General features: G+C 47.7%; 1 protein-coding gene and 1 long non-coding RNA gene across 13 annotated transcripts in view; one reads left to right on the top strand and one right to left on the bottom strand.

Moving 5' to 3' along the window:
* EPB41L4B (erythrocyte membrane protein band 4.1 like 4B) overlaps positions 1-12625 on the top strand; it is a 129414-nt gene extending 116789 nt beyond the window's left edge. For 4 of the 9 annotated variants that reach the window (XM_072842262.1, XM_072842261.1, XM_072842260.1 and 1 more), the window contains exons 23-26: positions 2256-2372; positions 5307-5375; positions 8552-8697; positions 9873-12625. In XM_072842262.1, the coding sequence (XP_072698363.1) occupies positions 2256-2372; positions 5307-5375; positions 8552-8697; positions 9873-9978 (438 nt within the window). In that variant the 3' untranslated portion in view covers positions 9979-12625. The remainder of the gene's footprint in view (positions 1-2255; positions 2373-5306; positions 5376-8551; positions 8698-9872) is intronic. The other 5 variants (XM_072842264.1, XM_072842263.1, XM_072842269.1 and 2 more) reach the window with 3 other exon arrangements.
* Positions 9447-13801, bottom strand: part of LOC140641840 (uncharacterized) — a 47707-nt gene continuing 43352 nt past the window's right edge. For all 4 annotated transcript variants that reach the window (XR_012038455.1, XR_012038454.1, XR_012038453.1 and 1 more), the window contains 2 exons: positions 9895-10212; positions 9447-9775 (listed from right to left, as the gene is read on the bottom strand). This is a non-coding gene — a long non-coding RNA (uncharacterized lncRNA). The remainder of the gene's footprint in view (positions 9776-9894; positions 10213-13801) is intronic.

Below are 13801 nucleotides of genomic sequence, written 5' to 3'. Positions count from 1 at the left end.
ATGCCTCTTCCATCTTCCTGGGGAATCATCCATCTTCCCCAGGGCACAGGAAGATGGAGGGAAGTCTGTTTAGTTTGTGACGTCATCTGTTTGCTGATGCATCTGGGGCATCCCCTGCTTCCCTCGTGCCCCTTTTGGATGAGAGGCAGTCTCTGTCCTGCTGGGACGAGCATCCCTTGTCCTTCTGGACATGCCATACAGCCATCCATTCTGCCCCGGGACCTGCCACCTCCCCAGTTCCACCTGGGCAGAGGGACACTAGTCCCTCTCTGCTCTTCAATCCCTGTGCCCGAGCCTGAGCCTGTGAAGGAGGGGCACAGGCCCCGCTGCTCACTACTTCCCAATGTCTACCCGTCCTCATGTGCTCTCTGACTTGTCTCTCCAGTCCTCAAACTGGCAACCTCTTTGCTTATCTGAATGATAAAGAAGCCTTTCACATTTTCATCTTCATTTGTCTATGCCAGAAATCTTTCTGTTCCCCCAAAGAGTCAAGATTTTAAACCTCAAAAGCCAAGTAGCTTAGAAGAACTTAGGTGCCTGGATGTGGAAAAAAAGAGCCAAGGAGGAGAGGAAATGCCGAGAGAAAAAAAAAATAAAATGGAATCTCAAAATTGTATTCTGTTACACGTGTTATCTTGTTTCCTGTTCGTTTACTAACAGATGCACATTTAGAAAGGTCATGAATGCGTGTGGGATGGATCAACATTTCTTCACCGTAAAAGTCCAATGCTGGGCAAAGCCTTAGGACATTCATCATAATCTTCAGCTAGGACACTAGTGGCTTGTACACATTATGGCATCCAAGCAATAGGGTCCATGTTTATGGATCATTTATACCAGCTTTTATTTCCTTCAAAAAGCACACAGGAGTGCCTGCTTATCTGCAGAGGCAAAGGCCCTGTGGCCTGGGGTCCCTGATGTAGCTGATTCTGGCTGGGGCAGCGTTGAGAAGCGAGGCTGGAGGGCAGGCTGGAACCTGTTTCAATCAGGTCTCAAATGCCAGCTTATGGAGGGTAGAAGGATTCCCCCCGAAGGCAGGAGAGAGCAGTGAGGGGGAGAGTCTCAGGAGGCCGCTAAAACTTGGCAGCCGGTGGTTAGCACGGCCTCGAATGTGTCTGAAGGATGGATGCAGAAGCAATCAACAAGAAGGTCTAGAACCACAGGCTTAGACTTCGCAGATGCCATTTTTCTGTATCTCCAGATCTGAGTAGTAAAGCAAGGTGGTCCCCCAGACAGTTGGAGACCCTGGTTGTGAAAGCCCTTTGGAACTGTCCAGGCCGCACCGGTTGTAGAGGCCGGCGTCAGATCAATTTGGAGACAGAAAAGGCGCCTGCAGTGGTCTTGATCATGTTTCAGTGAGACTTCCCCAGAGGCTGTACTTCGTCCCTTATGGCAGGATGTCCCCAGCTACTCAAGGAACTCTCTGGAATGCAGAGATGCGTGGACTTACTGTCTGGAGTGAATGGTCCCTCCTGAGGGACAGGCCACAGCATCCTGGGCAGCGGCCCCCGTCCAGGCCTCAGAGCATCCTCTCCTCACCATCCGAGCCTCCCAGTGCAAGCTGTCGGCCGCTGCTGGTGCATGGCACTGTTCAGGGCTGGGGTGGGGAAGCCGTAGTACCCCAGGCCATCTGGCATTTTCTCACGATGCTCGATGCCTTCCAGCTAAAGCAGCAGGGGCCCTCAGTGGCGACATGAGGTGTCGAGGTGTCATGCGGCCTGGGCCAGAGGGCTGGGGGCCGGGTGGGGGGCGGTCAGGGCCAGTATGTTTTCTGCACCCGGAGGACAGATCCGAAAGTGCACCGAGCCGTGTCTCTCCTGGAGCACCTGTTGGCCCCCCGCTGAGCCCTGCACCCCGACGTGGGTGCCCCCAGGCCTGGCAGGCCCGCCTCCCTGATTCGTCTGTGGCCTGGGCAGGTGCTCCAGGAAGCCGCCACAGGCCCTGCCTGCCAAAGCCCGGGAATGGGGTTTTTGGAGGGGTGGTTCTGCTCAGATAGTGGAGGAGACACCCGAGCATCAGAGAGGAGGAGAGAAGGCGGGGAGAGGAGGGAGGAGGGGGCCCCGAAGCCCGCTGGCCAGAGGCTGGAAGCAGGCGGGGCGCAGGCTGGCTCCAGGGCAGCCTGGGGTTGACAGATCCTTCTTGCACTGTGCTGTCTTTCTCTCCTCCCCGTCCCCCTTCCCCTGCCTCCATCCCCCCTCCCCTGCCTCCGCCCCCCTCTCCTCCGCCTCCCCCCTTCTCTCCTCCCCTCGGAGCAGGCCGAGCCAGCCAGCGCCCCCCACTGTGCCCACTCTCGCTGCTCTCCTCCACTCTCTCCCCTCATGAAGGAAGAGACCACTGGAGTTTGCATGCACCCTCCAATCAAAACGAGGCTGGTAGGTACCCTGGCAGGGAGAGGGGCCTGGCCAGGAGAGCTGAGGCGGGCAGGAGCCCCCAGGCGGCCTCCCCACCCGTGTGCATGGGCGCTAGACCTTCTGGAAGGGCCCAGCTGACAGGTGCTCTGACTCCGGGATGGATGACACAGTTTGGCCAAGTTAGGCCCCACAGGCTGCAGTCCATCCTGCCCTTTGTCTGTAGGTCTCGAGGACCAGGAAGCATTTGTTTTCCTAAAGTTCCGATGAGCAGAGATGCTTTTCCAAGAAAGAAAGAGAGAAAGAAAGAAAGAAAGAAAGAAAGAAAGAAAGAAAGAAAGAAAGAAAGAAAGAAAGAAAGAAAGAAAGAGAAAGAAAGAAAGAAAGAGAGAAAGAAAGAAGCTGCCTTTCTACTGAAAATAAAAACTTTTTTTAAAAGGTTTTATTTATTGATTCATGGGAGACGTGGAGAGAGGCAGAGACACAGGCAGAGGGAGAAGCAGGGTCCATGCAGGGAGCCCGATGCGGGACTCGATCCCGGGACTCTGGGATCACGCCCTGAGCCAAAGGCAGTTGCTCAACCACTGAGCCAACCAGGCGCCCCAAAACTTTTTTTTAAGGTTTTATTTATTTATGCAGGAGAGTCACACACAGAGAGAGGCAGAGACACAGGCAGAGGGAGAAGCAGGCTCCTGGTGGGGAGCCCGATGGGGAACTTGATCCCGGGACCCCCTGGGGTCCCGGGATCACACCCTGAGCAGAAGGCAGACACTCAACCGCTGAGCCACCCAGGCATCCCTGAATGTAAAAACTTCATAAACTTGTCTTTCCCTGCTATGTTTCAAGGTAACAGGATGAGTGTTACATGACAACCTGAAAGGAATCACCCATCATCCCAGCGTGGCACAGTGTTTTTGTTTTGTTTTGTTTTGTTTTTTCCATTTGTGCATGTTTCCTTCTAATAGCATTCGTATTCATTCATACTTTTACAAAGTGAAATCATAGTCTCCATATCATCTCCCGTTTTTTCTCTTTTCCCTTAGTGGTGGACTGTCTCTACCTTGTTCTTGTTACTGCATTGTAAATGACCGTATTCCATCCAGTGACTGACTGGTCTACCATTTACGTAACAGATTCTTAGGGCAGGACGCCTGCTTTGTTTCCAGTGTGTCATTATTCGAGGGGACACAGATAGCTTTCGTGTCAGGTATTTTATTTTATTAGGCTAGACCCTGGGCCGGGTTCAATATTGTGACTTTGGCTTTGCTCCCTTTCTAAAGTGGTTCTACCAAGTGTCAGCACCATCGGAAGAGTGAATGTGCGTTGCTGTCGCCGAGCAACACAGAGTGTAACTGTTGGGATCGATTTTTTTTTTTTCATTTAGGGAAGATAGAGTATATAATTCATTGAGGCTGCTGATATTCACATTTCTTTAATAGCAATAATAATAATAATAATAATAATAATAATACTTCTTTTCCCTTTGGCTTCGTGATGGTCTGAGAGTCCTATCTGTATGTTACTTTTCACTTTGCTCTTGGTCTCGGCACACACGCTGAACCATGAGGTGGTGGGAGAAGAACGCACCATGGGGAGAAGCCGCCCCCCCCGCCCCCCCGCCCCTGGGTCCTCTCGCTGCCTTGCAGGCAGCCGCTATCAGCAATCTGAGCTGGCACCTGGGTCTTAAGGCAGTTTGGGGCCCATTCTGGGAATTTTGAGATGTTTAAAGAGACCAAAGAAAGTTTGGGAAAGAGGAGCAGGGGTGGACTGCACATCTCCATGCACATTGCAAAGACACTGTCATGCTCTGAGTGGTTGAAAACTCCTCCACCCATTCAAGAAACCGCAGCAGATTTGGGTCTGTTCTGTTGTGCTCTTGCACATCTGCCTTAACCCCCATCAGAGTGACTCAAGAGCATAAAATAACTACCCTCGGGTCTGCAGACAAGCCCCCAGGGAGAGACACAAAAGCAGCTGCCCGTGGGCAGTGGTGGCCTCAGTGCCCGGGCTGCAGCCTGCTGGTGGCAGGTGGCCTTCCGTGCATTCACCAGCAGGTGTGCAGGCAGTTTTTGTGCCCTGGGGGCCGCAGGCAAAGCTAGTACCAGAGTCGTTAGACCCCTGGGCCTGCTGGCAGTCCTCTAGGCTGGTATAAAGAAATAAGCACACTCCATATTCCCTGAGGCCTCCAAAAGTCCAAAGACAAAATGACCAAAGAGAATGAAATAGAAGCAAAGGCTGTTTTCGGCCACTCGCCACACCTGTGCTTACTTCCGACCAGCCCTGTACCACAGCCACCCCAAGCACTGGGCACTTCTGATCACAATGCCTTTTATCCCAAAGGCTACGGCCGCAGGATTCTCATGTGCATACAGGGGCCTCCCACTTCCCCAAGGTTTTTCCCTGTGGCCCACAATTTACAGGGAGCCCAACAACTGAAGGGAACAGACAGGAAATACTTGCTGGCCTAATTAGTGCAAAGCCTCCTGGTTCTCTGTCCACCGTCACAGACTGTGTCCCAGGATGTGGCCTGCCTCTAGTCCCTGCCTCACAGCTGTGGGGAAGCCATCAGCAGCCACCCAGGCAGCTCTGGCCTGCCGCATTACACACCCTGACCGTGGCCTTTATGGATCAGGCCACACATAGGGCCCAGTGTGTCTAGGAGACCCACACAACCTCCAGGGAAGGGAGTTCTGGGGACAGGTAAGCGTGGGTGGCCTGCACACACAGGATTGCAGCCTGTCAGCCCTGCTGGGTCCCAGCCCTACAGCACAAGGACCAGCACAGATACAACCTCTGGCCAAGGGGTCTCTGGGACCTTCTATATGTTTCTTTATGCAAAGGACGAGGGCTCTGCGTGTGCTCCCCTGAATCCTTCAATTCGGTTTTAAAAGCGCGCTGCCAAAGATTTCAAAACTTTTGTTTTCTTTTGTAACCCTCCTGTCTTTCTCTTTTTTGAAGATAAAAACATTCCCGGCTGATACAGTGACCCCATTTCCTGATGCTTTCAATACAGGGCCACAGTTCACCGTAAGTAGATTCAAAAAACAGGTCTACGTTCTAAAATGTTGTTTCTGTGCTTTTCTGTGGCGTGCCAGACAGCACTGTCGACGGTTGGTTTTGTTTTTTTTAAGATCTATTTACTTTGAGGGAGTGTGGAGGAGGGGCAGAGGGAGAGTCTCAAGCAGACTCTCTATTGAGCTCATAGCCCAACACAGGGCTCAATCCCAGGACCCCGAGACCATGACCTGAGCTTACATCAAGTATTGGAAGCTCAACTGACTGAGCCCCCCCAGCTTCTTTTAATCATATGAACTCTGTGAGCTTGACAAGAAGTTGGGGTTTGGGACCTCCATCCTTTGGTTATTTTATTTTATTGAAGTGAGCATCACATAAGATAAAATGAATCATTCTAGAGTGACATTTACTACATTTAGTGTCATGCAACTGCTACCTCTCAATCCAAAGCACTCTTTAAAAAAAAATTATTTATTTATTCATGAGACACAGAGAGAGAGGCAGAGACACAGGCAGAGGGAGAAGCAGGCTCCCCGCAGGGAGCCCGATGTGGGACTCAATCCTAGGGCCCCAGGATCATGCCCTGGGTGTGAAGGCAAGCACTCAACAGCTGAGCCACTCAGGTGCCCCAATCCAAAGCATTCTTATAACCCCCAAAGGACACTTCATTCCCATGAAGGAATCACTCCCCATTTCCCCCTCTCCCTCCAGCCTCTGGCACCCACCAATCTGCCTTCTGTCTCTGGACTTTCCTTGTGGATGTTTCAGATAAATGGAATCTTATAATATATGACTTCTTGTACCTGGCTTCTTTCACTGAGCATCATGTTTTTGAGGCTCATGTACACTGTACGGGGTATCAGTACTTCATTTCTTTTCATGGTGGAATAATATTCCATTGCATATATATACACAGCCCAATTTGTTGATCCATCCAGTCACTGGTGGGTCTTTGGGTGGTGTCTACCTTTTGGCTACTGTGAATAATGCTCTGTGAACACATGTGTACATGTGTTTGTTTGAGTTCCTGTTTCCAGTCGGGTTGGAGCTACAGCTTGATAATGGTGTGATCTTAGGTAAGTCACTTTGTACTCCTGGCACCAGTCTCCTCTTATGTGAATGGAAATGGTAATATGAGGGACCCCTGGGTGGCTCAGTGGTTGAGCCTTTGGCTCAGGTCATGATCCCAGGGTCTTGGGATCAACTCTGCATCAGGCTCCTTACAGGGAACCTGCTTCTCCCTCTGCCTGTGTCTCTACCTCTCTCTGTGTGTCTCTCATAAATAAATAAATAAATAAAATCTTTTAAAAAAAAGAAATAGTAATATGAATATCCTGTTTGTATCCAATATGAATATCCAATTAAGGATCAAAAGGATCACAGAATGTCCCACAAGTGTCAAGCATGGTGGTTGTCCCTCAAGGCCACAGAGGAAGAAGGGTGTAATTAATGAAAGCAGGGAGTCATGACAACCTGCTTCATGTCCCCACCTCCCTTTGTGTCACTGAGCAGCTTGTTTGAGTCCTGCAAAATGTCAAAATATTCTTAAACATTTAAATACTGTAGTTTTGGGGCAGCCCTGGTGGCTCAGCAGTTTAGTGCCACCTTCAGCCCAGGGCGTGATCCTGGAGACCTGGGATCGAGTCCCATGTCGGGCTCCCTGCATGGAGCCTGCTTCTCCCTCTGCCTGTGTCTCTGCCTCTCTCTGTGTGTGTCTCTCAGTGAATAAATTAAAAAAAAAAAATCTTACCCCCCCAAAAAATAAAAATAAAAAATAAAAAAATTTTTAAAAAATATTTAAAATAAATAAATAAATACTGTGGTTTTCTCATGTGCAACATGAGTGAGTTTGGTGATTTTCAGACTTCGTTTTAGGCTGCAAGTCTTTTCTTTAAATGAAAGCTTCTGCAGAAGCTCACTACATAAGGAGTGGCTGCCTGGAGCAGAAGTGGGGGGTCCAGGATCACCTTCTCTTTCCCCTCACCCTCTCCTCCTCCCAGGGATCAGAGTTTATAATTCCTGGAACTGAGTGATCCCCGAGGCTCCTTCCAGAGGCTTCCTGGCCAGCCTGAAGGATCTGTGAGATGGGCTGGGGGTAGCCTAGGGGTAACCAAAAGTGCACTCTCTTGAGCTAGATGACGGTCACTACCTGAGGTGGCTTTGGCCACGTGGACAGAGAGGGAAGGGGCAGTGGCTGGTGTAGCTTTGGGGGTTGAGCAGAGGTAGGGAGGTGTCCAGCGGTCCAGGCAGAGGCAAAAACAGGTTCCTGGAATAATGCATTTCCAAGGTCATGAGCTGCTTCCAGCACCTGCCTTGTGAGAACCAGAGGGCAGAGACACAGGGCTCAGGCCAGCCAGTTAAATGCTACTACCCTGCAGTCATCCTGCCCCTGCAGCTCCACTGGGCACAGCTCCCCAGCTGGAGGCTCCGGCTCCACTTCCCTCAGCTGGCCCATGGCGGGCTCTCTGGCCTCCTGCCCAGCCTTGGCAGTGCTGTGAGACACCCAGGGAAGCCCTTCCTGAAAAGCTGGGGGCCAAGATGGAGCAGGAAGCCAATGTCAGAAACCACACTGGCACTTTTAAGAACTGGGCAACCGTGGCTCGAGGGCAGCACTTTTCCCAAGGTTCAAGACAGTACTGATGCTGCCAGTCTGGGGACCATACTTTGGGAAGCACCGAGATACTGGTGAGAAACACCAATTCTGGAGTCAGCTTATCCTGCTCCTAAGTACTGGTTCTTCTTAACATTTACTGTGTGACCTTGGGAAAATTACTGAACCTCTCTGAGCCTTACTTTTCTTTATCATGAAGTCAGCTCTAAGTAAGATACACATTTGTTTCACCTTTTAACTCTCCAAAGTCAGAGTTCATTGCGTTAGTGGGTGCGACAGAGTTCGAATGGCCACATTTTTCTTTCTCTGTGGCACATGCCAAAATGGTGGATCTCACAATGGATGGTGTCTAAGGTGATGGAGGATGACCTCTACCTGAAGGATTGTCAAGAGGTAATACGTATAAAGTGCTTAGCATAGAGCCCGGCTCAAAATAAAACCATTTAATAAGTGGGAACTGATTTTAGCTGTTATTAAAAAATAACAGGAATTGTGTGCTAAGGCTTAGGGAGTAGCTGACAGTTTAGAAATGGAACCCAAATTGAGATTGATTTCCTCTTTTCTGTTTTCTCTCCAGGCGGACTTTAGAGACAGTAAATTACCGTGCTGTCCTGGCCAGTCTTCCCCACTGATTCCAGCAGTGACCCTGAGGCCTTTGACAGAGACCATCTCCACAGTGCAGACCATCTACACCACTCGGAAGCCTGTTTCTCTGGCAGCCAGGTGAGTCCGACCAGTGGGTACCTACCAGCAGGTAACTGGTGATGGGAAAGCAGGCACAGGCCCCAGTTTCATTGGGTCTCTGATGTCTAGAAACCTTTTATTTATTCTTTCATTCATTTTATGTATTTGTTGAAATGTCTACAAAGGCTACATAGTATTATTCGAGGTCCCTGGGATGTAACCGTGAATAAAACAGATAGAAGTCCTACCTTTGTGGAGTTTACAATTTAGTGTTGGGTGTGAAAGAGAGAGAAAGAGAAGAGAGAGGGAGAGATGGTGACAAGCTAGGGAGGGAAATGAAACCAAGGGCAGGCCAGGAAGGCCTCACTGAGGTGGCTTGTAAACAGATACCTGAAGTGGGGAGTGAGCAGGCTGTGGATATTATGCACTTGAACAACTCATCAGAGGGAACAGCCAGTGCTAAGACCTCTGAGCTGGAGCATGCACGGAATGGTTAAGGAAGGGAAAGGGAGCCAGCGTAGCCAGGGCGGAATGAATGACAAGACAAGAGGCCCATGATGTTGTAGGTTGGGGCCAGACTGTACTTGTTGGCCACAGTAGAAAGGGATTTCTACCCTGTATGAGATTATTTAAAAACTTAGTTTGTGCTTTCGATGTACACTTCGTGTGTGTGTGTGTGTGTGTGTGCACGCGTGCCTGAGCGTGTGTAAACAATGGAGAAGGATCCCATAGTTAGGCTGCCGGGCCCAAGGGCCAAGAAGTCAGAGGCAACCCCTCAAAGGAGCCAATCTTATTTCACTCAATTTGTTTATTAAGATATGGGGGAGAGGGGGCTCTGGGAGAAAGCGCATCTGAAACCGATTTAGAGCATGACTGAAAGAATTCTAAGCCGTGGACATCTTCCGACTCATTCAGAAGACCTTTATGGAGAGGCGGCTATGTACCAGGTCCCATGCTGGGCTCAGGGGCGTGAGAGACGAGTGACACATACGGCCAGTCGGCTGGGGAGCAGTGCCCTGAGCAGCTGTCAGTCTGGTGCAGTGGGGGGGGACCCAGTGGGCAGCCAGACAGTTTAGGTCATTGTAATGCTAGCAAATGTCAGGGGTCCTTAAGGAGCCTGAAAGGGAAAGTCAAGAACCAAGGTCAGGGAAGAAGACGGTGGGGGGTGGGGTGGGGGGAATGACACCGTCCTTGTCATTTTTTTTTTTTTTTAGTGTAATCTCATTATTTCATCACCTGCTCTTCTTCAGCGCAGAGACGCTCCGGCAGGAACTGGAGAGAGAGAAAATGATGAAAAGACTGTTGATGACCGAACTGTGAAATTCTCCGCTTGTTGCCTGGAGGATGGCATGGTGCCTTCTGTCCGTTTTCCTTCTTCGGGCTTTGTGTGCTCACTCCAGCACAACACACGGATGTGTGCTCTGCTCACCCAGGTCTCCGTGGTTGGGTTGAAGCCAACGTCTGGCTTGACTTTCATTGGAGAGGTTATTTTCTGTCTCCTGAGTATTAGAGGTTTTCTGCTACTCAATCTAGCTGGGACGGGATTGGGTAAGCCTGGGAGAAGAAAGATGGGGAAATGGGATTCCCTTTTAGTACTGCCTGTGTGTCTATATTCATAACCACAGGGTTAATATGGAACGGAATCCTTTGTTATCAGTCTCAACCATGATTTTGTATGATTGAAACTTGCACCAAGCTTCGACTGTTTGTTAAAGAGTCATTTTTAATGAGAGAACAATTCTATACTGCTGGTTTTTCATTTACACTGGTAATTATACAGGTCTTATAAAGTCTAACTTAACACTCATTTTTATTCAGACACGAGTCGATGAGCTAAAAAAAAAAAAAAAAGAAAAGAAAGAAAAGAAAAAAGAAAAGAAAGTTGTGATCACCAGGACTGAAGAACTTCAGCGAAATCTAAAATACCATTTAAATTGTGGATCTGTTGGATGCAATATTATTTGGCATAAACAGAATTCTTCATTTGGACCCAAAGTAGGGAATCAGAGCTGACAGTTATCTAAAAATTCTTACAAAGATGAGATAATTCAATATCAAGATCCATTTGGGTGTCCCATTAAGGAAAATTCTTTCTAAAGTTGTTGAATTCTTGTCCTGTTGATAGAACCTTGACCAGATGACACTTTGTTCTCTTTTTATATAGTTTCAAGAAATGTGTTTTTAAATTTTTATTATGCACTTGAACAACTTTGCAGGAATAAAGGCACCCCCTAACCACAGACTAGCCCCCTAAAGTGTTTCCCACGCTCTCAGTGAATATGCACACATTTTTTTTTCCACAGCTGTGATGAGTGTGTACATACTCTTTGGTTGTACTTCTCCACCTCACACATATCTTCCCTTTTCAACACAGACCCTGTGCCCTCAGCAACTTCAGTGTCTGTATATCCACATAACATGGTTAACCTCACTTCTCCCTGTTATTAGGTATTTGGGTTGTATCCAACTTTTCACTCTTATAAATAGTGCTGCTATGAATGTCTTTGTAAACAGTGCTCCTTCCTTTGGATTCTTCCCTTGGGAATATCTCCACGAAGGGGTTACAAGGTCAAAGAGCATGGAATATTTTATAGCTCTTGTTTCATATTGCCAGATTGCTTTCTAGAAAGAGCCAATCTCTGGGTTGGAAGGACCTTAAAGGTCGTGAGGTCCACTCCCCCTTCTTCCCTCTGAATGCTTGAATCCCTCTACAATTTATGATGCCACCAGCAATGTATAAGCATTTCTACTTACCAACAGTTCTGCCAGTATTGGGTTTTGCCATTTTAATTTATTTTTGCTAGTTTAATAGGTGTGTACAGTTGTTCTTGAAAGGTTGTTTTCTTTCAGTAATTGCTAGCAAGGCTGAGCACTTTTCCATGTGATGATTTACTAGCTGTATTTCCTTGTATGTAGACTGTCCATCCACTTCTTATGACCACTTGTTAAGTGGAATCGATCTCGTATATTTGTATCAGAACTGTATTTTTATGTTGTATTGTATAGTTTGCTCTCCTGTCCCGATCCTTAAAACTGAATGGTGCCAATAATTTGATACTAATGATTATAAAAAAAAAATGTAATGCCTCATTTTCTCGCATTGTTGTAAGATGAGGTATGTAAGCAAATATTCAGATAACAGAGGATTAACCCTTTAAAGTGCTGAATCTTTAAAATTTTAATATTTTTTTGAGGGGAATCTTTCTAAAATGCGTTACGCACTTCCCTGCCTTAGTAAACGGTATACTGGAGAGTATTTAACCTTTTCTTGATGAGTCACGGTCATCCTTGTACACATCTGCCCCTTTTGTACCTTGGTGTGGTGCCGGTGATGTCCTCGGGAGAAAACATAGGGCTTGGCTTTGCCTTTCACAGACTATTGTGCTGTTCTCACTGATGAATTTTGTTGCTTTCTGCTCTATTGGTGAAGCCATCTGGGGCATTTGTGGTGTTTGGGACTTTTTACTCCCATTCTATAGCCCCCCCCCCCCTCCGGCTATACTTTCAAAACAGCTTTACCTGTTCTTTATTCTTGTGCACACGATCCAAACTGTGTTCCTGTACAAGACGGGGGAGCTATCTGTGTCTGGGGTTGTAACCTCTTGCCAATCCAGCACCCTCCTCCCAACCTGCTTTCTGAGTCTTCTGCTCTTCACCTCCTGCTCTCTGACGGAAACCTCCTGGGCAGAATGGAAGTTTTCTCGGAGAAGCCAGGGAGCCAAGTATGACATATGTGTCAGGTGTGCTTTGCTTCTGAGGAGGGCTGCATGGGCTTTTGGGACGCTGTTTTCAGGAGGCTGTGAGCCTCCTGCTTTTTTTCCCCACATCCCCCTGGGTTCACAGATGTTCAGCAGTTGATGTCACTGGAAGTCTGATCCCAACAAGTTGGCTGTTACTGTATATGAAAACCCAGTACCTTTGGCAGCTCAGCTCTAACCAGTAAAATCAAGAGGATTCCATTGTTTCAGCAGTTGTCCTGGTTATTTGCCTACTTAAATGTATGACGGGGGCTTGGCGTGGTGACCTGAGGAGATGACATCATGTTGGTTGGATTCATAGGGACAAAAATAAATTGATATAATTTTATCTTTTTTATATACTTAAAACAACAGCACCATCCAGTCACACAACACATACCTGATGTCTGGGGGCGGGGGTGGGGGGGCAAGGGCAGGGGGGCAGCTTATTGACATATTCTTGCCAGAACAACGGCTCCAAACTGTGGACCACAGACTCCTGGTGGGCATGGGTGGGGGCACTACAAGGGGCCTGAGAGTCCTGCAACCCACAGAGTTTGTGGACCATAGACCTGCATGGAAGATCCTTATGTCCGAAGAATTTAGAAACTAGGTCCTAAAGCATTCAGAAGATCCCATCTGAATGTACCCCAAATTTTATATTCTCAATATATCACAGGAATATCCTGAGGTCTTCATCTCTCTCCTTCACCATCTCAGTTTTTTAAAAACCGGAAATGCACCATCTCACCCACTTTAAAGTGTACAGTTTGGTGGGGCTTTTTGTATGTTCCCATTGTTAGGCAAACCTCACCACTCTCTAATTCCAGAATATCTCCATCGTTACAGAAAGAAACTGCCTGTCTACAGTTACCACCAATTCTCCCCTCCCCCTACCTCCTAGCAACCACTAATTTACTTTCTGTCTCTGGATTTGCCTCTTCTGGACGTTTCATATAAATGGAATCATACAATATGACGTCCTTGGTGACTGGCTTCTTCCACTTACCACAGTGTTTTCAAGGCTCATGCATGCAGTAGCAGGTATCAATACTTCATTCCTTTAATGGGTGAATAATACACACCATTGTATGGTGGTACCACATTTTGTTTATTCATCATAAACATTTGGGTTGTTTTCACTTTATGAATCTTATGAATAATATAAACATCCACATACAAGTTTCTATATGAACATATATTTTCAGTTCTCTTGGGTATATAACTAAGATTGGAATATAGCTGGGTCATATGGCAACCAAAGGTAAAAAAAAAATCACATATACTAGGCAGTCAGAAGAATGGGTATATCTGTTACTGGTCAGATACTGTAACATAACACTGATTTGGGGAGTTTTTATAACAGAAAAATTATTTTAGGGAAATGGTTTTGGTGAGAAAGAAAA

This window comes from Canis lupus, chromosome 10 (genome assembly GCF_048164855.1).
Source record: "Canis lupus baileyi chromosome 10, mCanLup2.hap1, whole genome shotgun sequence".
NCBI lineage: Eukaryota > Metazoa > Chordata > Mammalia > Carnivora > Canidae > Canis > Canis lupus.
Note: the sequence above shows the minus strand (reverse complement) of the source record. Positions and strands in the feature narration are given on the sequence as shown.